Source organism: Dermacentor andersoni, chromosome 1 (genome assembly GCF_023375885.2).
Source record: "Dermacentor andersoni chromosome 1, qqDerAnde1_hic_scaffold, whole genome shotgun sequence".
Taxonomy (NCBI): domain Eukaryota; kingdom Metazoa; phylum Arthropoda; class Arachnida; order Ixodida; family Ixodidae; genus Dermacentor; species Dermacentor andersoni.
In genome coordinates this window covers 78,839,067-78,863,852 of record NC_092814.1, presented here as the reverse complement: position 1 = coordinate 78,863,852, position 24,786 = coordinate 78,839,067, and the positions used below count along the sequence as shown (strand labels likewise).

The following is a 24,786-nucleotide window of genomic DNA, read 5'->3' as shown; positions in this document are numbered from 1 at the left end:
ATGTTGGGGGGCGCCCCGACGCTGAAGTGGTTCAAACAAAAAATTGCGGTCTGTAGTGAGTCTAGGACGCCGTAAAAAATAATGTTCAACATCTACTTGAGCCTTACAGATACACAAGGGCGACGCGGCAAGTACGATCTTGTTTAGCCATGCAGGTGTACGCCCTGGCCTCGTGCAGACGCGATACATCAGGGAGGCTTGTAGCTTGTTTAGTCCCTTCGTCACACAGGACTGATGATGTGGTGACCATAAAGACTGAAAATTACTGGCGATGGCTTGTTCTAGAAGATGTCAAGGCGTCTCTAGGAGCCTTCTTTGTTGGCATAAGGTCCAATGCATCGCGAGCAAGTCTATCAGCCACCTTGTTGTCTGGTACGCCTACATGCAAGGAGAGCCATTGAAACTCTATAGTAAACCCAGCGCGACGCAGTTTTTTTGAGAAGGTGTAACGAACCTTGTGTGTACTCCTCAAAAGGAATCTCCTGCTGTGACAACTGCAGAACAGGCTTTCTATCTGACAGCACATCCACGCGGTCGATGCTGTTTGCCTGACATCAACGAGTTTGTTGAGAGACTGGTATTGCCTGGCCGCCCTTAATCGTGACACGGGAGAGCGGCAGATGTGCGTTCGTTGCTCACGAATGATCTCTTCTTCGTTTTTGGGGCGGCTAGTAATGCTACTTCCCCGTATTCTAAACAAACAAGCGATGTTTGCTTGCTGCTCCTTCCGTCTTCACAGGCATGCTACATGAGACTACATAAATGTGTATCCGTCGCGAGAAGCTTGCTAATGTGTGGTGACGTCTATCTCAGTCCTGGACGCCAAAGATTGGATCCAAGCAATAACTAGAATGATGGGCGTCCCTCTACAGCAGCTTCTTCCTCTAAAGAAAGAATGAATGCTCTTTATTAAATAAAAAATAATCAACAAGCAGGGGCACTTGCGTAAAAGGTATGCGACTTAACAAACCTAGTAGCGGTGGTTCAAGCGTCTATTGAATTACTATATAGATGCTACAGATGAACACTGATGTGCCGGTCATCATGGCGGGAGCAGTGAGCAAGGAACAAGCAGCAATATAAACTCGGATCGATAACCCTGAGGATAGCTGCAGGCAGAAAAACCTAATATTTTATGGGACCCCCGACATTCTGTCAGAAAATTGGGCTCAGTAAGGAAGACATGTATGCAAAGGGGGACATCTCCAGAGCCCACATATTATGTAAATGTAATGCCAAGAAAACATTACCAATTATTATGAAGTTTTCGTCTTTCTCCTCTAGAACTATCGTATTGTGGGTGTACAAGCTTGTTCTTTTGCGCGTGTTATCGGCCCCTCACTCATTGTATTGCGATGAATCTATGATGTTCTTAGCACCCGTCATTGTTCTATTCCCCACTTCGCATTTGTTTCTCTCACGGGATTTAGAACACCTTTGTATAGTGTGGAGTGATCAGTCTCAGTCTACTACTCCTAAAAAGCAGTATTCGAAATGTGTTTAATTATTGCGCCTTAGTAATGGCTTTAACCCTGCTCAATCTGTTCACCAAACCAACATGAACCATCGTATTTTCTCCCCTATTCACCACCATGCCTGACCTAGTAGGCCCCCTTGTATTGTTGACCAAAATCACGTGGCCATTATCTCGCATATCACAGCTGCAGAAGGCCACAGATGCAGAAGGCTGCCGTGGCTTGTGAAGGCAACTGGACTGAGTAACCGGTTGCGAGAGAGCGTTGAGAATTTTCGTCACGTCGGCGGCTCCTTCTCTTAAGCTTTTCCTCCCATTTTTTTTCTCCGTGACGGGTAGCCAAACGGGCTCAGTCCCTGTCCCCACTGTTCCCGCCTTTCGTTAACGTCACTCAAAAACTTCACTTTTCACTTCACTTCACCATCAAAAAAGTGAGTGTATGTGGCAAAAAACAAACAAACAAATAATTTACGACTATAGCCGAGCGTAAACGGCATGAACACTAGCGCTGACTTCCAGCTGAGGCTTCACTATTAATTGCGCCGAGTTTATACGATCCGTTGGCAACAGAAGTCGCAGCAACATTTCTCATGACAAAGAAGTCGCCGAACAGGCACAAAAATAATAAACATAAGCGCGCGCACTCACGCACGCACGCACGCACACGCACACACACACACACACACACACACACACACACACACACACACACACACACACACACACACACACACACACACACACACACACACACACACACACACACACACACACACACACACACGCACACGCACGCACGCACGCGCACACACACACACACACACACACACACACACGAACCCGCACGCACACACGCGCACGCATGCGCACGCGCCCATGCACGCACATACACACACACGCGCGCGCACGCACACACACGCACATACGAACACACACAGACATGCATGCGCACGCGCACGCACGCACACACAAACGCACACGTACACACACGCACGCACACGTATCACACGCACATACGAACACACACACGCATGCGCACGTGCACTCACGCACGCAAACACGCACAGCACGCAAACGCATGTACACGCGCACCCGCACGCACGCACGCACACGCACACACACATGCACACGAACACACACACACATGAACGCGAACACACACACGAACCCGCACGCACACACGCGCACGCATGCGCACGCGCCCATGCACGCACACACACGCACATACGAACACACACAGACATGCATGCGCACGCGCACGCACGCACACACAAACGTATACGTACGCACACGCACATACGAACACACACACGCACGCACACGTACACACACGCACGCACACGTACACACACGCACATACGAACACACACACGCATGCGCACGTGCACTCAAGCACGCAAACACGCACAGCACGCAAACGCATGTACACGCGCACCCGCACGCACGCACACACGAACACACACGCACGCACGTACGCACCCGCTCACATACACAAACACACACAAACACACACACGCACACAAACACACATGCATACGCGTGAAACGACCGTATATCATCACGATTACCTCCGACGTGTGCGACATGCCTTCATCCAAAGAAGCCAGGGAGGCCATAACGTAAAGCTATTCCAAACTTTTCCAGTTCTGCAATCAGCCCTCCGCGGTTGGTCAAAAAATTTTCGGGCCACCCCCACTTCGCCTTTCTGTCACGCGACGTCACGAAAACCGCGACGTCTCCTCATCTGATATGTCTTGTATACACTGATTATGCATGATTAGGTGGAACAAAAGAAAAAAAAAATATTATTTCTGATTCTACGCTGTTTTGCCAGGCTGAGTTTTCGAAGCCCGGTGAAAACGCAGCCCGGCGAAAACGTTTTCTGGTTGCGCTCATTTCGCCTGTCTGTCACGCGACGTCACAAAACCGCGAAAACTCACCGCGTCAAAGTGACGTGTATGCGTTAAACATCCAATATATATATTGACACGTGTACTTATCTTTATCGGGCGACCACGTTTCGCCACCTAACAAATGTAATCGCACAGCGCGGGGCGCGCCTGCATGTATCCGAAGTTTCTGGAAAGTTATCGATGCTTCTACCCGGCTGTCTGTTGTCGCCGAACGTTGTGTTATCTGATTTCATCGCGTGACGCGAATGGTGTAGAAAATTGTGGAAGGCACGCGGGTCCGAAGGATTAGTCTGGAACATTCGACGACTGCTGTATAAAAGCCGACGCGCTTGCCTCGCTGAGCAGATTTTCGACGATCGCCGACTGTGTTCGCCGCTTTCGTTCTGCTATAAGTGTAGCCTGTTTTGTGGGCACAGGTTCGCCCAATAAAATCTAGTTTTGCCTTTCGCAGTATTGCCACTGTGTTCTTAACGTCACCACCACGTGACAATATGATGCCGAACAAAAACTGGAACTTTTTTTTTTCTGCATAGTCGGAGACTGCCCCGTTCCGAAAGGGATAGAAGATGCCGTGCCCGCTGATCGCTCAGGCAATAGTTACTCGAACCTGCCGGAGAGCATGGACTTAATTGCGTATAAAAAACTTATTGCGTGGCAGTATAACGTTATCGAGCCCTTTCGGCACGTATACGACGCCGCTCTGTCAACTTCTCTTTGCTGAGGATCCGTTTTAGCGGCATTCTTAACCTTCAGTTGCACCCCACCGCGATTTTTGACCAGCCACCGCAAGCTAAGTAAGGGGAAGCGACCAATTGCAGACGCCGGCACCACCTTCTTCATTCGGTCATCTATTTTCACTGCGCTGGCTCCGCCCCATCGAAGTCCTCTCCATTTGAGCGTGCTCCTCGCCTCTTGTCAGCCAATCAGACAAGAAAAAACGCTTGTGATGTAGCAACATTACCGTTTTGAAAGCAAACAAAACTGACCTATAAACGATGAGAGCGTTTGATTGGGCTGTTCAGACAACGCTGCGGGTCATCGCCCAATCCTTGCGCCAGTTGTTACGTAAATTTTACGTCAGCAGATTGGAATAAAAAAATATTGGAATAGTTTTACGTTATAGGGCCCCTGGAAGTTCTATGGATGACTTGCTGCCGCATGGGCCTTGCTCCTGCGCCATATGCGCAGCTTATGGCGCTCATATGGTGGTGAATACAAGATTAAGGACGCTGGAGGAAAATTCAGTGGTTCGAGTTGCAGAATAAGACGTACAACTAAAGGAAACACATAGTTTAATAAAATCGTATGTATTCCCCCATTTTATTCCATCCCCACAGGGCTGCCCTGTTTTCTTTATCGTTCGTACCACTCGATCTTCACATTTTTTCGTTAGTAAATTGAAGCACGCTCACCCTCCCAGGCTTGTTCTTTATTTCACATCTCCTGATGTAGTTCCTGAAAACGTTTCTAATAGAGGCACTCTATTCCTCGCCAGATGCTCCCAGATACCATATTGTCTTCAACATTGCGAGCTGAGATGCAGTCTTCACCATTGGAATGGTCAGTGAAATCTGACTTTCGAAGCCCCAATTCCTTTCGTTATTAGGACCTCGTCATCAACATGTGTGGTATTTCGTTGTTGTGTCTCCTGTCTAAGCTTCTCTTCACGCGTTGACTGTAGATATCTTCTTTTTACACACTTTTCTTTGTTTCGCTCAGTTCAATCTCGTCACGGAGGCCCCGTTTGTGATCCGCAGGAAGTGTCGGCGTGACTCCTGAGGCGGCAAAAAGAAGACTGCAGCCCAAGCAACCTACGCACAAACTGCTATGGTGACTCACAACAGCCTCTAGGCAGCATTCCCATGCATCTGCAAACTTTGGTACATCTTTGCTCCAAAGTTTGAAAGTGGATGGAATACATTGGAACGTATGGGAATATATGTTAAGCAATATAGGTTTTATATTGCCACATATCTCGGGGGGCCTGCTCCGCAATGCCATTTTGCAGGATGATAGATCGAGAAAAATGTGATAGCCATCTCGGGATCTCGTGTCCCCTTCGCTAGCGCTTCGTGACCTCGCTCCCCTTCTGAAATCGGGTCCATTGTCGCACGCTGTAATCTCTGTGTGCCTAAACTATTTGACTTGAGGAAGACTGATGACACAGTTGGTGCCTTCCTGTCCTGCCTTGGCCATGGTCATTCTAGTGCATTAGTCTACGGAAAGAAGGAAAGCTCGAGTTTTCCTGACACCTTCGCGACCTTTCATTTAGCTCCGCAAAATCAAAGTGAATGACTTCGAAGGGGTCTCACGAGCGTTGCGAGATTATCAGGATGTCTATCGGCGGCGTGAACTGCACTTTGCTTACTTGACATACGTGGCACGTCCGTAGTACGTAGTTGGTTGATGTTTGATCACTGGGACAATATGAAAAGCTTGGCTACTGGCGAGCCCGCTATCACATATTTGTAGCCAAACATGCACACTTAGAAAGCACCAGACGAGCAAACAATATAAATAGAAAAAATACAAATAATAAAGATCTTTCGCAATCGCTTAGACGGAAACAGACTCCACACGCTTTGCAGCCATACGAAGAACTTGGCATAAAGGAAAGTAGTTGCTCCCCTGACGAAGACTAGCCCCTTTGCTAAGTGGATTGAATTCAGGGGTTTTACGTGCCAAAAACACGATTTGATTATGGGGTACGCCGTAGAGAGGAACTCCGGAATGATTTTGACCACATGAGGTTCTTCAACGTGCACCCAATGCACCATAAACGGGTGTTTTTGCATTTCACCTCCATCGAAATGTTGCCTCCGCGGCCGGGATGCGATCCCGCGCCCTCGGGCTTAATAACGCAACGCCGTAGCCACTACGCCTTCATGGCGGGTAGTCCCCTTGTCGAACATTAGCTCCAGCGACATCCCTTGTCCTACCACTCATCATTATTGACATAAATTTGCAAATCTATAGCAATCATGCGTAATACAGAGTCGGAACGTGACCTTCAGTGACAGGCAGGAGTAGTATCCGTTCATGCTCAAATAGTTCAGTTCAAAGCAAAGCGCATAAAAAGTTCCTGATACCTCTTTTCATACCTGACCATGTAAATTGCTTCAGCAGCTTCTTGTATCAGCACCGAAATTGATTAGGTCCACCAGACTAGAGTATCATGGTAAAGATGAAGGATTTTTCGAAACAATTGTCGGTACTACGTGGCACTTTCCATCAATGTATTTAATTTACTCTGTGCAATTCCGCAGTTTAGTGTTATGGTGTTGTTCTGGATGTTCGCTTGTTTCATGGACAAGTAACCAAGACAATGCGTCTGCATCGGTAAGCAGCGGACCAGGGTGGCGCTAAAGACGAAATTGAATCGATAAGGGTAACTAGCCAGTCTCAGGGTTGTACCATATCAAGATGTGTCAGTATTTGATGGTCAATTAAAAGTGTGAAATTTGCTACTTACAGGTCAGGTCGGAAATACTGTACATCTTCAAGACAGCCATTGCTTCTTTTTCTGCCATGTTGTCATTAACTTCTGCAAGCTTCATTGTGTAGATGTAATATCCCCTCACATGGTACATTGTGTTGTCGAGGCAGTGTGATGGCTTCTGATAAAGCACTGCACCAGTAACATAATGCGATGCATCAGTGTTAAACACAAACGGTAAAGAGAAGTCCGGAATGCGCTGAATATTATGTGACGATACTGGTATTACCAGTTCCCAGTAGGCGCTTTCACACTCATCGTTCCACTCACATGACACGTCTTTCTGCATCATTCGTGTGAGACATTTCGTATCGATTGTACAGTTTCTTATAATGTCCCTATATTGCCCAGAAAGGCCCCCAAAACACCGAGGAAAAGTACGTTTTAAGGCTTCTTAAATTGGAAATTGTTTTAACGCATTCTCGCTTTGTGCCTTTAGTGCAGCCGCCGAAGACCCTGCTGAGAGGAACTACTTTCTATTGGAAGGACGCTCTTTTCTTAAAATTTATACTTTGAGTTTAGCGAGACGAAGAGCTTAGAGGACGTGGGAAATACGATTTTCGTGCTCTTATTTTGCCTTGGAAAAAACGATAATGTCGTCTATATAAACGTTGTAAGAGCTGGCCAAGTATGGCTTCCGGATGTCATTCATGGTTTTTTCCAACTACGTTGGGGCGTAACAAATGGTGTGCACTTTTTGGTTTCCTCGGTCAATGAATTCTGCTAAAAGCCTTTGCAGATATCGATCCGTGAAAACTAGTGGCCCCCATCGATTTCGTCGCTAATAGCATAAATGTTCGGCATTGGAAATCGTATTACCTCTCTCTGGCGGTTTCTAATTCTGCGATCAATACGAAGGCCCCATCGTCTTTTGGGGTGATGGTTATAGGCGAAGCAAACGTGGATATATATATACATATATATATATATATATATATATATATATATATATATATATATAATCGACGAGAAGCAAGGGAACCGGGGGGGGGGGCGGATATTTATTAATCATAAGAAGCCAATCAACATAGGCGCGAAGGACAACATAGCGGAGATCACTTCTACTTACTAATTGAAAAAAAAAGAAATGATAAATAAATGGAAATGAAAGTGGATGCCAAAACGGCGCAATAATATCTGAATTGGTAAGAGCATCTCACGCGTAATGTGAAAACGTGGGTTCCTATCCGACCTGCGGCCAGTTTATATATATATATATATCTAGTACAACTGGCGGTAGTCTGCACTTCGCTCATCGAAGAAGCAGGGCGTGCGTCGAGTGAGCTCCTGAAGAACACTTTGCAGCGTGGTGAACGCGGCTCAAAGCGTGGATCAAGGACCTCAAACAGGTGAGACGTAATGCTAACGCATTTCTCTTGCATTTAGCACGAAATCGCCAGTGAACTTTCTGTGTCCAATTTGTGACCAATTTTCTGTACGGGGCTTTCCAAACCACTGTTTTGTGTGCAATCTCAAAGATATCTTCATGTAATTTCGCCATCGGATGACAGTTTTCTATGCAGACGAGCTCTGTGTGTTTCATTCTAATGTCTTCTTCATGGTAAACTAAACGCAATGTGCTTCTTGCCTTGAAGTATTTCATCAGTTTAGTACCGTCTTCGACAAACAAACCTTGTCGTTTCAATTAAAGTCTGTCTTAACTTTTTTATGTCAGAACGAGGTAGAAAGAGGTAGTTAAAGGCGTCGGGTATTGCCAACACGTGAATTGTTACGCAATGCCCTTAAATTCAATCACTACTGTTGCCTGCTGATTGTGGGAAATTGCTGCCACATCGTAATTCTGGACATGCAGGGCTCTCCCACTATGGAGACCACTGACATCTCTTCTTGGTTATGATTGACACACGGACCTGTTTTCAAATCGAACTCTCAGTCATGACATTGACGTGAACTATGCAAGGTCCGCAGCTTGTTGGAGCCTTCCACTCACTAACCGTATTCATGAAAGCTCCTCCTACTTCATCCCCTCACGTGAGGCATTACGCGATAGAGTGCCGTGCTCAGTGACTGATTCCAGTTCTCGCCCCACGACTTGCCTCGGAAGACATTGATCGAATGCAGTGAGAGATTGGATCGCCTTCCCGCTTTTATTTTATTACTTCCCCTCACTAGCTGGACTTATAAGAAATTTCAGCATGGTACGCCTGAATCTTCACAATCGCAACATAATTTGATGAATACTCTAGTGCAAAGAAAACACGCTCGGAGCAGCCCTAAAATAATTCTTTGTATTGGGCGCATTCTTTGTTACCGCTCTAAACAAGTTCCGTGCTCTTGTGTCGGACGGTGCGGGCGTACAAGAGAAAGGCAGGCACTGCTGCACTGGCCGGCAATTACATGCAACCAGGAAATGCAGCCTCTGCAAAAAAAAAAAAAAGCTTTCGGTGCGCCGAAAGCTATTCTGCAGAGGCATTCGCGAAAGCCCGTTGAAGAAAAACGAGCGTATGAAAAGCCCCCATAGAACCTTCCATTACATTTCTCCCGTGCCAAGGACAATGAAAGCTAAAGGAGAGAATCCAGCGCTGAGCCAAAGTCTTACCTCATCTACCCGCAACGCCAGGTTGTTGGCAAATGCTGCTAGAAGGCTCGCACTGTTTCCCAAAATGTAGAACTAGTAGAGAAAGCTTGAAGGCAGCGAAGGGTGAAAGTACACACTCAGCATGCAAGCAGGTGTTCTGCCAGTGACGCGACTCGCCCCAAAAAAACTAACTGGCAGCGTTCGGTTCGCGAGAAGTGGCGTAGCAACGAAAGCACCCGGCTCTGTGAGCATTGAATGCGGAAGTCGCTGCGAGTGAGCCCACGAAGCGTGCTCGATGGCTCAGGGGACCTGCTACAAGTGCCTCAATTGCAAGTGTTGAACGGTGTTAATCTTTGTCATGGTCTCATTTTGCTCCTTCGACCTGCTTCATTTTCCCCCGACCCCCAGGCAAAATGAGACGTTTCTTACTCTATAAAAATAATATTTATTTAATACTTAGACTAATGCCAGTGCCATTATCTTCTTAGCCCAAGAAAGAAAAGGTTTAAAGTACGTTCTCACTGCATTTTCTCACAGTTTTCCTTAAAACGAAAATAACATAAATTTGCAAATTTCCGTGTCATCCTACACAGCCAGGAAAGGTGAGCTCGGTCAATTGTTAAGCGCTCTCGAAGTCACCAAGCTATGTGATATGGTTACGTATTATCTTTCACAGGCATCTGTGTGCTATACAGTAGATGGAATTATAGGAAAACCTGATTTTGCGCTAAGAGTTTAATTACTACACTAGAAAATTAAGCATTTTTTAAAATTCGCGCTGAAACCCCAGTGGCGGAACGTCACTAACGTCACAGATATTAAATTAATTGCTTGTATTAGTACCTGTAGTGGCTGATAAAAGTTGTCGAAACTTGGTGCGTAACATTAGTTATCGAAATCCAATATGCGTAATATGTATTTACCGATAAATATTCAACTAGGCCCCGAGAAGACACGACAAAATTTGTGACGTGACGGTGAGCTGGTGCGGAAACATCAACGCGGCGGCGCCACCAGTATATCATGTTTTGATCATGTTGTGGCTGATTAAATATCTTGCAATGATAATTAAGAATGGAATTTCGGTATTGTACAAGGGTGCTTACTAATACGGCTGAAATAATTTTTCTCTTGGGTGGTCGTTTTATTGAATAGGTGACCAAATCCGTTTCCATTCCATGCGAGATATTTTTCTTCCTTTTCTTTATGGCTATTTATTGTGCACATTAGAAAAAAAATGCATGTCGTGCATGCAAGATGCGTTTCGGAAACAATACCCATTGCTCTTCTTGCAGCCGCACTTCAGGGTGGAAGGTTCCCTCCATGCCTCGAGAGTGGAAGATGTTCCATGGGCTGGACGAAGTGTTCTGCACCCGCTGTTTCGGAGCCTCTGGAAAGGGCAGAACCTTAAATGTGACGCGAAGGCCACGACTGCACTGTGGACAAATATACAGCACCATAACAAGCGGTAAAGCAAGTTAGGAAATGAAATAACATCTACAAAAGAAATTATCTACTCAGTTATAAGGCTTCTCTCGATCGTGTTTAATTATAACCTGTTTGGGCACTGAGAAGATAAAGGTGCTTCACTAGGAACTGTTAACCTAAGGTTTCCACTAAGTTCCGACTCTAATTTACATACAGAATTCCCGAGCACTCCTACAGAGATATTTTAAAAGGAGATAAAGGACGTTCTCGCCACTCTGCTCAAGGCAGGGAAGATAACCGATGCGACATTCACAGCCTTGGTACCGAGAAACTCCGGGCCCGGTCGCTTCTTCTTGCTATCAAAACTTCACAATATAAACAATCCCGACCGGCCTATAGTTTCCAGCAATGGACTAGCGACTGAGAAAATATTCAGCTTTATTGTTATTCTCATTAAGGACATTCCATCCTCATTTCTCTCGTGCATTCAAGACACAGATCACTTCCTTCAGGAAGTATCAAACCTGACGGTACCGGCGAATAGTTACTTGGTCACTGTGGATGTCGCATGTTTGTATACAAACATACTCCAAACCGAGGGTATAGCTTCCACAGTTTCAGCCTACGCTGACTCCAGCCAACCTAGCCATTTAGAAACAGATACAATTGAGACTCCTCTAAATTTATTTATTAAATATAATCACTTCGAGTTCGGCAACAAGCATTATCTGCAAATCAACGGAACCGCCATGCAAACAAAGATAGCGTCAAACTATACTAATATCTTTATAGCGTCGTTAGAAATTCCCTTCCTCGGGAATTAGGCCATAGAAACAATGTTCTACAACTGATTCCTGTATAATATATTCTTTGTGTGAGCCCGCAGTGAACAAAATATATTGCACTTCATTTCGAACTTCAATTATTTGCACCCGTCAATTTGCTTCCAGTACAATTTCTCCCAAAATAGTATCCCCTTTCTCGACGCCACTTTGTCGGAGTGGAGGTCGCATTTCCACGTCCCTGTACAAAAACGCCGACAGATCGTTAGCAACACTTGCACTTCTATAGTAGCCACCCCCACCACCACGAAACAAGCATCTCCTACTCCCGAGCTCACAGATACAGAAGAATCTGTTTAGAATGTGCGAAACTTGAGAGACATGAGGAAGACCTAGATTCCGCTCTTGTGCGTCAAAAATATTCTCCAAAAGTAGTAGACAACGCAATTGAGCGCGCCTGCAGCTTAGACCGAGCGCGTATAATGGGAGAAATTGCGAAAAAAAAAAAAAAACCAATACTCAGTCTGATAACATGCACTACCGGTGCTCCACGAGTCAATGCCATTTTCGACAGCCATTTTAACATAATCAAACACAGCAGCTGACTCACTACTATCTTCCAGTGGCCGCCTCATGTAGTATATCGAAGAACCAACAATTTAGGGGATTTGTTGGTCAGGGCGAGGACACAGAAGCCCAACATGCCCAAGGGTTGTCAACTGTGTGGAAAACCTCGCTATACAAGGTTTGTCATCACATAACAACAACAGACACAGCCGAAGCATCGAATTTGGTCATTGTATATAAGATTAAAGAAAATCGTGATTGTGATTCCAGTAACGTCGCGTGAAAAATTCAATGCGAGGGGTGTAAGCACGAATACTTCGGACGAACAGAGACTCCTTTTCGCACGCGGTTCAACAACTACCCCGCTCATGTGAAAAGTCTCCTGAATTTGCCTTTCACCAAGCACTTTCCACTGCCTTGTTCCACCTTTGAACGCGTGAGCGTCGTCCTCTTGCAATCTGGCTTCCAACACATCCGTGCACGCGAGCAGAGAGAATTTTTTTTTTCATCCCTAAATTTGGAACGAACGCCAAAAGAATGAGTGAAAGACCGGGACGGCTGACGTGCCTCCAAGATATGCTGTGAGAGAAGGGAGTGCGGATACATGCTCTCCACTCGAAAATTGAGACGCTGGTCACCGCTTGCTGTTTCTTCCACATGCGCTTCAAGAGGCGAGCGGAAAAACAAATAAATGCTGTTTCCTTCGCCCTACCGCTCACTGGGTCATTCTGAGTGACTTACTGTCAAGGCCAGGAATGCGCGCGAGCTGACGCGGTGTCACTTGTTCGGTAAACGTTTGAAAGCAGCACTTACACGGAGGCTCCGTAACTCGGCTTTTAAAACTGTAAGCCCAGGGAGGACTCCCTCACTTTACAACCCTCGTATATATATATATATATATATATATATATATATATATATATATATATATATATATATATATATATATATATATATATATATATATATATATATATATTCCTTTTCACAAGTTGCTGCCTTTCTGTCTCCCTTCCGGGATCCTTCTCATTGTGCCTCGCACAGCCATATCCCCCATATCCAACTTGCCCTCTCTCCCGCTACAACGGCGGCACGCGCACCGGTGCTGCGCAGCGACCGTTTTCTCCTTTTCTGCGTCGTGTCAAAGGAAACCTATTACAGCTACCGCTACTCTCCGCCCCTCTCCCTCTTCTCCGGCTTATTTATTCCCTCTCCCACATCCTCCTTGCCCAATAAACACGGGACTCCGCCTTCCTCTTGCCCTGCATCGTTGCCGATAAGGCTGCCGTAAATCTGCCAAAGCGCCTAGAAGGAGTCAATCGCTGTCACCTCTGTTCCTTTTCGGTGTGTTCCTTTTCGGTTCGACGTATGCCTGTCATTTTTTTCCCTAGGAACGGCCAGGCACGCTGTCTGCTGTCTTCACTATCAGTAACGAAGTGACACTTTTTTGTAGACCCCGATGAAGAGCAGCCCCACCGGTCGAAACTGTAGAAACTAAATATCTCTTTTCTATCGCTCAAGTTTCTTACGTTTGAAAGGTAGCCTGAAGAATTTCCTTTTACTTCCATATATATATATATCCGGAACATCACGGCGACCAGTGGTCCCAAGGACACATATCCACCAGCACACATGGGCCTACATTCTTGGTTTTCACTGTCTCCAGGATGGGCCCACGAAAGGGTCTATAGGAACATACCCAGTAGGGAAAAGTGGTGGTACCTCGCTAAGAACATCGTCGTCGTTAAAACAAAGTAATCATTTAGTTGTGCTGAAGGGGAAGCCGCAAGATCTATTTCCCCAAAAATAGAAAACATGCTAGATGTGAGGCCAACTTTGCAGCAAAATACGCTTCCCAAAGGAATAGAATGGTGCACAACACCGAGGCGCTCCTTAGGGGCACAAGAGCGACGCAATTAGAGCTTTTTGAGGGATGATTGCGTAAAGCATGAGCAGCAGATTTTAATCAGAGTGGAGTGTGTCTCAGAGTGGCCGACAGATGATTTCGCTCACGATGCAAGGCGGTGAGAGCTGCCGACGCCGCGCTTTTGATTCGTATGTCTGATTTACTTTCTTGTTATACAGTAGCGCGTTTACAGTATTTCCTTTGGTTTAAGTATCTCTGCCTCCCAAGCTCCTTCCCATGCACTGAAAGGAATCGCTTTTGGCTTCCCAGTGTTTCTGACGGAGCAAGGACAATACATTTTCTTTCCCCTTACCGCTTTCTCGAGATCATGCACATTAGAGGAAGCGCTTATGACGCTCCCGACCTGCCACGGTAGCCCAGTGGTTTTGCCGTTGTCAGGCTAAGCACGAGGTCGCGGAATCAAATCCCGACCGCGGTGGCCGCATATAACGAGGGAGGCAAAATGCAATAACGCCCGTGTACCATGGATTGTGGGCCCGGTAAAGAACCACAGGTGGTCATAATTAATCCGAAGCTCCCCACTTCTGCGCGCCTCAGTATCAGATCGCGGTTCTGGCACGTAAAAACCACTCAATTTAATTTTAAAAATTTTTATGAGGCTTCTGTACCCATTTGCCATCGCGTGAAATCTGGGCTGCGTTTCGCGTAGGTACAGAAGGAAACATCTCATTGCAAACGCATACTCTGCAGAACGCGCTGTTTACTGTAGTAGACGGAACGATGGCTCGTAGACAGGCATTTCGTGCCTGCACTTAAGTGATACCTACGAAGCTAATAGCGAACATAATCAAGCAATAAACAAAACACTTCATATTTGAGTCTGTAACAAATATGCCACACACAAGTTGGTAACCAAGGTAGTACATAAGCACTAACGTAGGTTTCTGAAGGGCGGCTCCGTGTATTCCACGTAATGTAAACACAAACACATGTTTTCTTGATTTTATTTTGCTGCCGAATCCTTGCTAAATTGAAAAAAAAAAGTATGAACCCCCTGTAACCTGCTTTCCTCATTGAAGGTGTCTAATTGGAACAAGATAATTTTCGCCCCATTCTTAGCCCAGTTCTCATTTCAATGGTGCTGAGAAATAGGCCTTAAGGCCATGCTGTACTTACCATGTATTGTGCCGAATTCGCTGAACACATGGCGAACGAACCTTCTGGACGGCGGCGTTGTGGTCTGCTTGGTGCTCAGCTGGACCACAAAGAAGCGCTCCAGTAGTTGGAAGTCGTGCTCCTCGCCGACCGCAGGTGGCCGCTTCTGGTGTCGGTTCATCGACGCCTCGTCATCCGAGTTGCAGTGCTTCTGGAACCTGAACACCGAAAACAAGAGAGGCTCATCCGCCGCTCAGTTTTAAAGCCCGCGAGACAGTTCCTGAAGAATAAGGAGCAGAAGAAACAAACGGCAGTGAACCAGCGACTTTTCAGATCCACACTGGAACTTCAAGTTATGAGAGACTGCTCTGTAGTTCTAGCTACACTGTTCCTGTTCTGCATATGCCAGTGATATCTAATGGTTTAACCACTGTATACAAAAATCTTACACTGTTCTATTTGCCCGTCACTTCTGGCCATTAGGGGCGAAGCGAGCGGTATCTAGCCCCATTAAATGTGGGTTCCGACTCTGTAAAATAAGCCCGGTGCTCTCCTACAGTTTGTTCCATGCAGACCAGTTTTATTTCCGGTTATCTAGTTATACAACCGAAAATATGTGCCGATACCTAAGATAGTGCAATCTAAATATGCGGGCCGATATTGAAGGTAGTCATATCTAAAAACGTGGGCTTAACTTCGTTCACAGCGTTCAGCAATAACAAATTGAGCAAAAATTTACCCGCAACTGGGTGAAATCGAACCCGCGTTACAAGGTTTCCTCAATCACAGCATCCCGACGCTTCAGTGCACTGCGCCACGAATACTCGCGGACAGGGTGTGATTCATTCTCAAAGTTCGCACCCACTGGCACGCCACACATCTCGGAGGCCATGCCTGGACTCCGTTAGAGATTCAAGTTCGACGGTGGGGCAATAAACAAGACTGCTGAGATGCTCCACGGCGTACGCAGGGCGAGAAACGCATTCTGTTAAGAAAAACATGCACAAGCGGAGAGTGCTAGAATTTCGATTAACTTATGTCTAAATATAGTGGCTCTGCGTTCCCAATGTTCTTTCTTCTCTCTAATTCTGTTCCCTCAGCAGCGTCGTGCCGAGTTATGTCGGTCGTGCATGCTGGGTGATAACCCGTGGGCGGGAAATTGACTCTAAAATTCGCTCCGACGTTGTCTCTGTAAGGTAGCTGCGGTAACTTTATGAGCATATCCTGTCTTTCATTGTTAGAAGTCGCAGTGCGCAAGAAAACAAAACAAAACACGAAAGCACAAAAATTAGCCGTGGCATTGGAAGACGAAGAATGCTTAAAATGCGCGTCTTCGTGGACAGCTTGGCGCTGAGAAGTAGGCCTAGCTCATGAACCCATGAATACCGAAGGAGCTCTCTGAATGCTGGCTCATTTGGTACGTGGCGCTTTGTTTATTGTACAACAAAAAAATTACTTAACGGCAGACAGTCCCAAAACTTTGGAGGACGCTTAAGCTTTGCCTTTAAGAGTGGAACGCGATAGCATTCAAAGATCCCCTAGTGCTTCTCACGCTTTCCGGCAACTACAACTTATGTAACCGTAATGTTTACCTGGAAACACTGGCGGCGAACGTTATGAATGAAGGCGAGCTTTGTGGTTCTTTTTTTGATGGTGTCCAAGGAACGAAGGTGGTCGCGCCGCTCCTACTAAGACAGGCCTCAAACGGCAGCTGGGAAACGCTATCGCGTTAAAAGGAGCTTGTGTTTGAGTTTCCACGTAAGAAAATTATGTTTTCTCGTATATTCAAATTACAGTCCGACGCCATCATGTCTGTAGGTTGTAAGTGGAACATTACGATTTTTCTGATGCATTTTACTTTGAGCAATTAAATTAGTTCAATAACTTCTTTACGCTAGATGCAAGGCCTGCGTGGTTGGGTATGCGTGGTTGCGTGGATAGGAATGATCATTGATGAATGATATGAATGACGCAGGGCGCCGGTTTCCGACGCCACATTTTCTGCGATACCGGGCCCTTAACGCTTATCTCGTTAATACTATTTGGAATGTCGAGTGACTGCATGAAAACAGCCCACCCAGCATTACTTATGTTTTCCTTTTTGTTCTTCACTTTTCTATTTCAGAACATGACCTCAACTAATATTATGATTTACGCACCTAACGAGGGGGTGAGACTAGTTCGGTGTATAGGTGACTGGCAAATATAGATGAATATTCTACTAATATTCCACGAAGTCGATAAAGTAGCATTATGCTACAGTGTGGTGGATGCCAACTTGCCCTTTCATTAATGTGTACCTCCAGCTTGCGGATTTCCAGAGAATTAGTTTTACATCTCAGTTGTCCAGCATCAAGTGCTTTGTGACCAAGATACAGCTGTATAAGGCTGGCGCAAAGCGCTACGCTTCTGTTATAGGCACCAGCTGTCCCCGGAGAACTAAAGCAATCTTTTACACAAAAAATCAACAAATGTCGTTGATGTCTGCTTCTACTGAATTAAAGGTAATTAAGATTAGTGAAATTGTTCCGGAGAAAGAAAAAAATCTCCTGTGGGTGAGGTATAGGACAACCGAAAAGGTGCGAAAATGCGCGCGCGATTTCATATGAAACGTTGCAACAGTAACACCGTCAGTCAAAACATGCCTTTAACCCGCCGCGGTTGCTTAGCGGCTATAGCGTTGCGCTGCTGAGCACGAGGTCGCGGGATCAAACCACGGCCGCGGCGGCCGCATTTCGACGGAGGCGAAATGCAAAAACGCCCGCCTACCATGCACTAGCGGCGCGTTATATAACCCCAGGTGGTCAATAATAATCCGCAGGGAGCTTACTGAGATTGTTAGTTATATTCTGTGCATACAGACTGAAAACTGAATGCTGAATAAGAGCTTCGCTTTGTATTTCTGGGATAGATGCAATACGGGACATTTAGGGCATTTTGATGAATTTCAGTTATTTCTACTTTACGTTGGTTTTGTGTACTTTCTTGCTCACTGTCACAGTGGAGAATAACAATTCTGTGTAATTTTTTTTTTTTGTAGTTGGGTCAACGTTATACAAGGCGTTTATTCGCAAATTTCGCGCTGTGCTTTGCCTCACCTTCCAATAATCCCCCTTATGCTTTCTGCTGTTACGTTCCTGTTCACCCAAGTTGATGAAGCGATCTCCCCATTAATGCAATGTTCCCGACTTCGATTCCTGTACCAGAGTTAAATTTTCTTCACCAGCGGTCTCCTTCCCAGCCTTCTGAGAAAACTTTGGTGCTGTGTTGTGTTGGGGTATAAAACCCAATAAACTTTGGTACAGATATTATTGCAATATTTTCTTTTTCCTGACAAAATGGTGCAGATACATGGAAGCTTTATCTCTTATGGATCTACTACAGGGTATCGCAATCTCAATGCCTATTACAATTTTATTTTACAGCTTCCAGTATTCTTTATTGATATTTATTGATGTACATGACAGAGAAATAAATTGTGGTGCGAAAGAGCAACAGGGAAAAACAGAAACGTCAACGTAGGCCGAATATGGGCCAAGAGGAAGCGGCTGTCGTCCGGTGGCCGGATGAATAAAATGCGGAGAATCTTCAAACATAAATCAACAGCGATCAGCCGGCAAAACAGTTGTAGACCTCAGCCATTGCTGTCTAAAACAAAACAAAACTGTCTTTCTTTTTTCCACCCAGGGACAGTAGCCTCGCGCAACGGCAGTAGTTTGTCATTTGCATTTTGTTGTTTCTAGCATAGTAACTGTAGAGTGAAACAGCAGCCGATCGTCTTTCTGGGATGCTACCGAGCCCTCCGCTTCTGAACAGAAAGTGTGCATTGTGCTTGGAGTCACGGGGCTGCATCTATATATTGTCGTTTCAACACACCCGGCGAACATCACCCGCATAAAAAACGGCATATTCTGATCTCTCTCAAGCAGGATCGTGCTCCTATGCAAATTGCGGTACGCGCTGCGCTGAGAGAAACCGATGCGACAATTCTCATTTTTCTCACGTGCCGCCACGGCTCCGTTTCGATGGAGCCTCCGCGTGCGGTGCTTCGCGTCCGGCTCCATGCCCATTCAGTGCTATAACCGAAGAGCGCCGCTGGCACAGTGTATTTCCTGCACCGAGCGTCGGACAGTATTTGCCGTCAAATCCGGCGCACGGATCTGGTGGCGCATATATCGCTGAAGACGCTAGTGGATATCGGAAGGCGGCGTAGCAGCTATCGCGCCAACCGCGCGCTGGGGCGTTGTTCGAACGCCTCTTGGGCACTTTGCCACTTTGCACTGAACAGACGGCGTGGTGGTAGCGGACTGTAGCAGGTTCGTTTCGCCTGCCAAGCGAGGCCTACAACTGCTCCGTCTGAGCTTCGCTTGCAGTGTCATCGGGATATTTATTACAAATGTCCAGCAGATCGGTGTCTCTCAGAAATCCGAGAAGGCGTGAAGCATCATTGCGGGGTAGGACGTACCCTTCTGGAAACACAGAGGCTCACGTGCAGGCACGCACGTAAAATACCTTTCTTCCCTTAGTTCTAAAAAAAAAGAGAGAAAGAAGAAGCGTTCCGTTCATCGCAGTAACTGTGGCACAACTACAGAAAGTGTTCAATGTCTCCCCTGTCGTTGCGGAGTACAGAGCGGATAATGGGTATGCCCTGTCTTGAATAAGCATGCCGGCTTATAGGCAAACCATGTCCCAGCCCGACGCAGTGGCGAGGCTTTCTCTCGATGAAGCCGATTGGCTACGCAAGGCGCATGGTTACGCAGACCCTGCGACTGTGTCTAATTCATTACCCTATCGTCGCCGACACTGGTCACTTGGGCTGCGAAGGAAGATACACTACATCCGAAGGATGAGAGCGGCGCTTTTATGTTATACTGTAGAACATAAAGTTTTAGCGTGTCCGGTACTCCCGTAAATGCAGGCGGACTTGGCGTTCTGCCGGGTGAGCGGAGGCATAAACGTGAATAACCTGCACGGCGTAGCCACCTGGTGGCGCAGAGCTCAATCAGACAAACACAGAGCTAATTTAGCAGTAACCAAGTGTATTCTACTTTGCTGCTGGCGTAAATTTTCGGCAGCAGCGTAATCGTGAACACACTGCCGGCCAAACGCCCAGCTTAAATACCCTCCATCCATGGAGGGGCTATTGCCGAGTTCGCTTACGTTTACCGGTATACCGGACGCTCTAAAACTGTCTTGTCTGAGCGTCATATACCGAGCCTTGTGAAGCCCACTGGCAGAACTCGGCACTGGTCGTACACCCGTGTTCGAACGTGACCGAACCCATCCATAAAGAACATGCGAACTTGTGCACATTTGCAGAACTCGATCACGTAAAGCCAGTAGACAATGAAACCAAGAAAAGCGTATGGGGTAAATTACTTGTTTTGATTGATATGTAGGAATGACAAAAAGTAAAGGGAAATGAAAGTAGAGGAAAAAAAATAGGCAACTTGCCGCAGGTTGCTTCCCACCAACATGCTTCCCACCAACTTGCTTCCCACCTGAAGCAAGTTGTTATTCTTGCCCACTTTTATTTCCCTGTATATTACAATTTCTACATTCCAATTAAAACAAGTAGTTTAGCCTACGCTTTTATTGGTTTCATTGTCTGTTGGCTTCATGTAATTGTGATTAAAAAAAAAAAAAAACTGGAGCCCTTGGCTTCTCTTAACCTCGCTTTTTTGCAGAACTCGCACGTCATGCGATACAAAAGTTAGCGTCCAGCACGTCCTTCTCATTTTGCTCCCTCCGCTCGCTAGGCTGTGTGTTGCAGCGCTATTGCCGCTATGGGAAACTTCAGCACAAGCTGCCTGCCTTTAGGCCCCCTGCGCACGAATCGCCGTCAAAGTAGGAACGACGACAAGAGAGCAGCTTTCTTATATCTGGACATCTCACTAAATTTGCCATCTAAGTGTCTTGCCTGCAGTCGAGCACACACAGATAAAGTGGCCTCCTCATTTCTTATACAAATGCAGTCTTTTCTTTTTTTTTATTGAGATGAGAATAATTGGGGGAGCCATTGTCACCGTATGCTAGCGGCGGCTATTCTTCTTCACTTGGTTATATAAGTGACTAGTAAGGAAGAATGCATTGCTTCTTGCAATAGTTGAGTATCTAAACAAATACAGAAGAAAGTTTAGCACGTAATAAAGGGAAACTAGGGCTCTTGTGGGAAAGGAGGAACACGCGTGCGTGTAACCAGTGTCATCATTGCACGAACAGCGGCAGAAAACGTTTCTTGGTGTAGCGAAACAGAAAATTGGCAAGGTCTCTTCCACTCGGCTTAGCTCAGCCGAACGACCGGAAGCGGGCGTTCTTCGACGAGGATAGTGTACCCGCCTGCTATGCTCCTCCGGGTCGTGGGTTTCCGGGAACTGGAAGGCACAGCAGTGGTAAGGGTAGGTGAGGTGAGCCACCCTTATAAACCGGAAGTGGTAGACAGAGGGGAACTCGCGCAGTGCCGGCGCGTCGCGGAGCTCGAGCACTTCTAGGGACTCCAGTCCACGGGTGGGTAGTTTCGTGAGGCTCGTCTCGGAAAGGTCTCTGCGAAAGAGAAAGCGGGGGGACAACGGAGACAGTGAGTGCGTCGCTGCGCATACGTTGAAGTCCCACACGACTCGGGACACTCGCTTCTAAAGAAAAAAAAAAAAAAAAAAAGAAGACGTTTTCATCTTCGTTGTGCTGTCGTTTTGTTGCGGGGTTCCACTCCTTGAAAAGTGTGGCCGGCTTTCTCACCTCCCGAGGTTCGTACTTTTATTCTGCTCTTCTTAACGTTTATCCACTAGGGCAGTGCCAAGAAAAAAGAAATAAAGAAAAGCAAAAGTATCTGTGCCACGACGGTACTCGTTGTCTTAGATCGGTATAGCAAAACGACAAATAAGATCGATTGCGTATTGTGATGGCTGCTGTGGAATTGAAGTTAACAAGTGAGAACTCAGTTTGACTTCGTTTAGCAAACACAGCCCCATTGACAGTATCAAGAGCATCCTATAAGCAAATACTGCAGTTGTTAATATTACGAAAGTAAAACAATATCTAACTTTGGTGCGCCGCATTAACGAAAACTAAATGCAAGAAGGAGACATACGTAAATCGACATAAATATTTTCCTAGCATACGTCCCAAGTTTCAAACCGTTGAAAGAAACTTCTGGGGCCTAATTGGGACTGTCATTGGTCATTGGTCGGCCACCTTCGCTAATGATATGTCTAACACCACCCATTGCGGGCACATATGCCCTTACAGAAACGTTTGGCGTAAGGACTTTTTTTATGGATAACAAACCTGGACAATTAGACGATGTGGCAGCGATAATATTCCTAGACATAGTAACAGTCCAAGAAACACTGAAATATACAAAAAGGAAAGATGAGGACTGGATGAGGGTTAACATGTGCAGACTATACTGAATCACGACGATTACGCGCATAATGAGAGCCGAACAAGTGTGTGTATATATATATACAGGGTGTCCCAGCTAACTTTAGCCAGAGTTTAAAAATATGCGAATGCCACGTAGCTGGACAGATCCAAGATAATGTTGTTTGCCGTCTCTTGGAGATACTCAAATTATTTTTGTTCATTCCCTCGAATTAGATAATTAGTCTTAATTAATCAACTCCTCAAATATTATAATTAGATATCAAGTGTCAATGAGAATATATATATATATATATATATATATATATATAAGGCTGCGATGGGGTCCAAGGTGAACAGGCATACGGATGGGAAAATATACACAGGACATAATACGCACATAGACGCAACAGCAAAAACCGGGTTTCATCACGCAAGGCGCACAAAGGCGAGTGTAATACACATAGACAGCAAGCGCACACAAATACAAAAGATAGAAGTGGGTTGTGTGTACATAACTGTACCCAATGCGGCAGCCCTCTAGTACATGCTTAATATTGCTGTTTCTTCAAATAAATGTTCAAGTACGTTCAGTGTATTTTGCTGTGCTGTATTCAATAGCCCAGTTATTTGAGTGTGAAATGTCAGTGGGGATCAATTGCGTATTCCTACTTGTAGTTGTCGCTTATGAAGGAAGGGGTGGGGGGGCTGTGCAGCGTGTCTTGCGCAATCGTAGGTTAGATAAAGAACATACTCTTGTGGTTGCCATAGGAGCAAGATGGAGATGACACCTGTTTTATGCGGCATAAAAATGCTTTATCTAGGCTGTTTCAAGTCGTACCTTGGTCGATCAATTGTTGCCTTGGTACTTCTTGAAAAGTCTAAATCCACCTGGTTTACCAGATAAGGGTCGACTTCGTAAAGGATCGATTCCTTAGTAATTTCTGTAAAACAGGTGGACATACACAATTTGTTATCTACTACTATTAATATACATCACGTATACATCAGTGATTACAGTATGAGGTGAACTTGAGCATCTTTATGGACTGGTTTTGCGACCGACTCCGCTAATTAATTGAAGTGTGAAGGAAATTAGGGAGTCTTAGAGGAACCATGTAGAAAAAATAACTACGCCATTGCTTTCTCTATCTTGCTCAGTGCGTCAGTGAGTTCGATGTCGAAGAAACGACTGTATACACTGCAAGCCGGCCTTAAATCGCAGAAGGCTGCCCATTTATAGGACTCTCTGTATTGTTCACATGAAGCGCACCGCTGAGAGCCGCGAGCTCTGTAGCTGTAGACGCAGTGATACGTCTATGTGTTTTGAACCGTTATTTCCCTTCTCGGTATAGCTACAGTACCACCGGAATTGGTTGACGTAGTTGAGCCATCAGTATAGACGTGTACAGTCGCAGTATTTATCGTACCAGAGGAGTGAACTAAGTTGCTTGAGTGTACATGACGCTTCGCTTGAGTGTGCAGACAGCTTTGCATCCTAGCACGCACACTCTCGTTCGCCGAGTGGAATACCGCTCATTCAAGGTGCATCAGACTGCCCAGACTAAACCGTTCGCTACAACTCGGACCTCCGGCTGGTCTGCACTGACGCAAAGCGTCTCTTCTGTGTCGGTTGTGGTGGGGAGTTGCCTTTACGAAAGCTTATTCAGCAGTGATTGGAATGGCTGACAGTCCTGCATGTGACGTCTGCAGATGCGAGGAGAACATTGATCACCTATTGTGCCACTCTCCTCAGTTTAAAAACACAATCTATGTCTAATGCATTCAGGAAACTAGATGATTCTCTTCTGAGCTAACATGCAATACTAGAACACCGTCCCCACCGATTATCGGCTCAGAAGGCAGTGAAGGACGTTTTGTGCTTTCTGAGAACGTCTGGTGAGTGTGTATATATATATATATATATATATATATATATATATATATATATATATATATATATATATATATATATAACGAGAAGAAAGGGGCTAACCGGGGGGCCCGATTTTTATTAATCATATCATAAGAAGCCAACAAACACTGACACCAAGGACAACATAGGGGAAATTACTTGTGCTTAATAAATGAAATAAAGAAACGATAAATTGATGGAAATTAAAGTGGATGAAAAAACAAGTTGCCGCAGGTGGGAACCGAACCCACAGCCTTCGCATTTCGCGTGCGATGCTCTACCAATTGAGCT

General features: G+C 45.8%; 1 protein-coding gene across 1 annotated transcript in view; it reads right to left on the bottom strand.

Moving 5' to 3' along the window:
- The window catches only part of Lgr1 (Leucine-rich repeat-containing G protein-coupled receptor 1), a 272,908-nt gene that overhangs the window by 29,687 nt on the left and 218,435 nt on the right, over nt 1-24,786 (bottom strand). The window contains exons 9-11 of the mRNA XM_072287532.1: nt 21,278-21,764; nt 15,243-15,432; nt 6,860-7,015 (exon numbers count right to left, since the gene is read on the bottom strand). Coding sequence (XP_072143633.1) covers nt 6,860-7,015; nt 15,243-15,432; nt 21,278-21,764 — 833 coding nt within the window. The remainder of the gene's footprint in view (nt 1-6,859; nt 7,016-15,242; nt 15,433-21,277; nt 21,765-24,786) is intronic.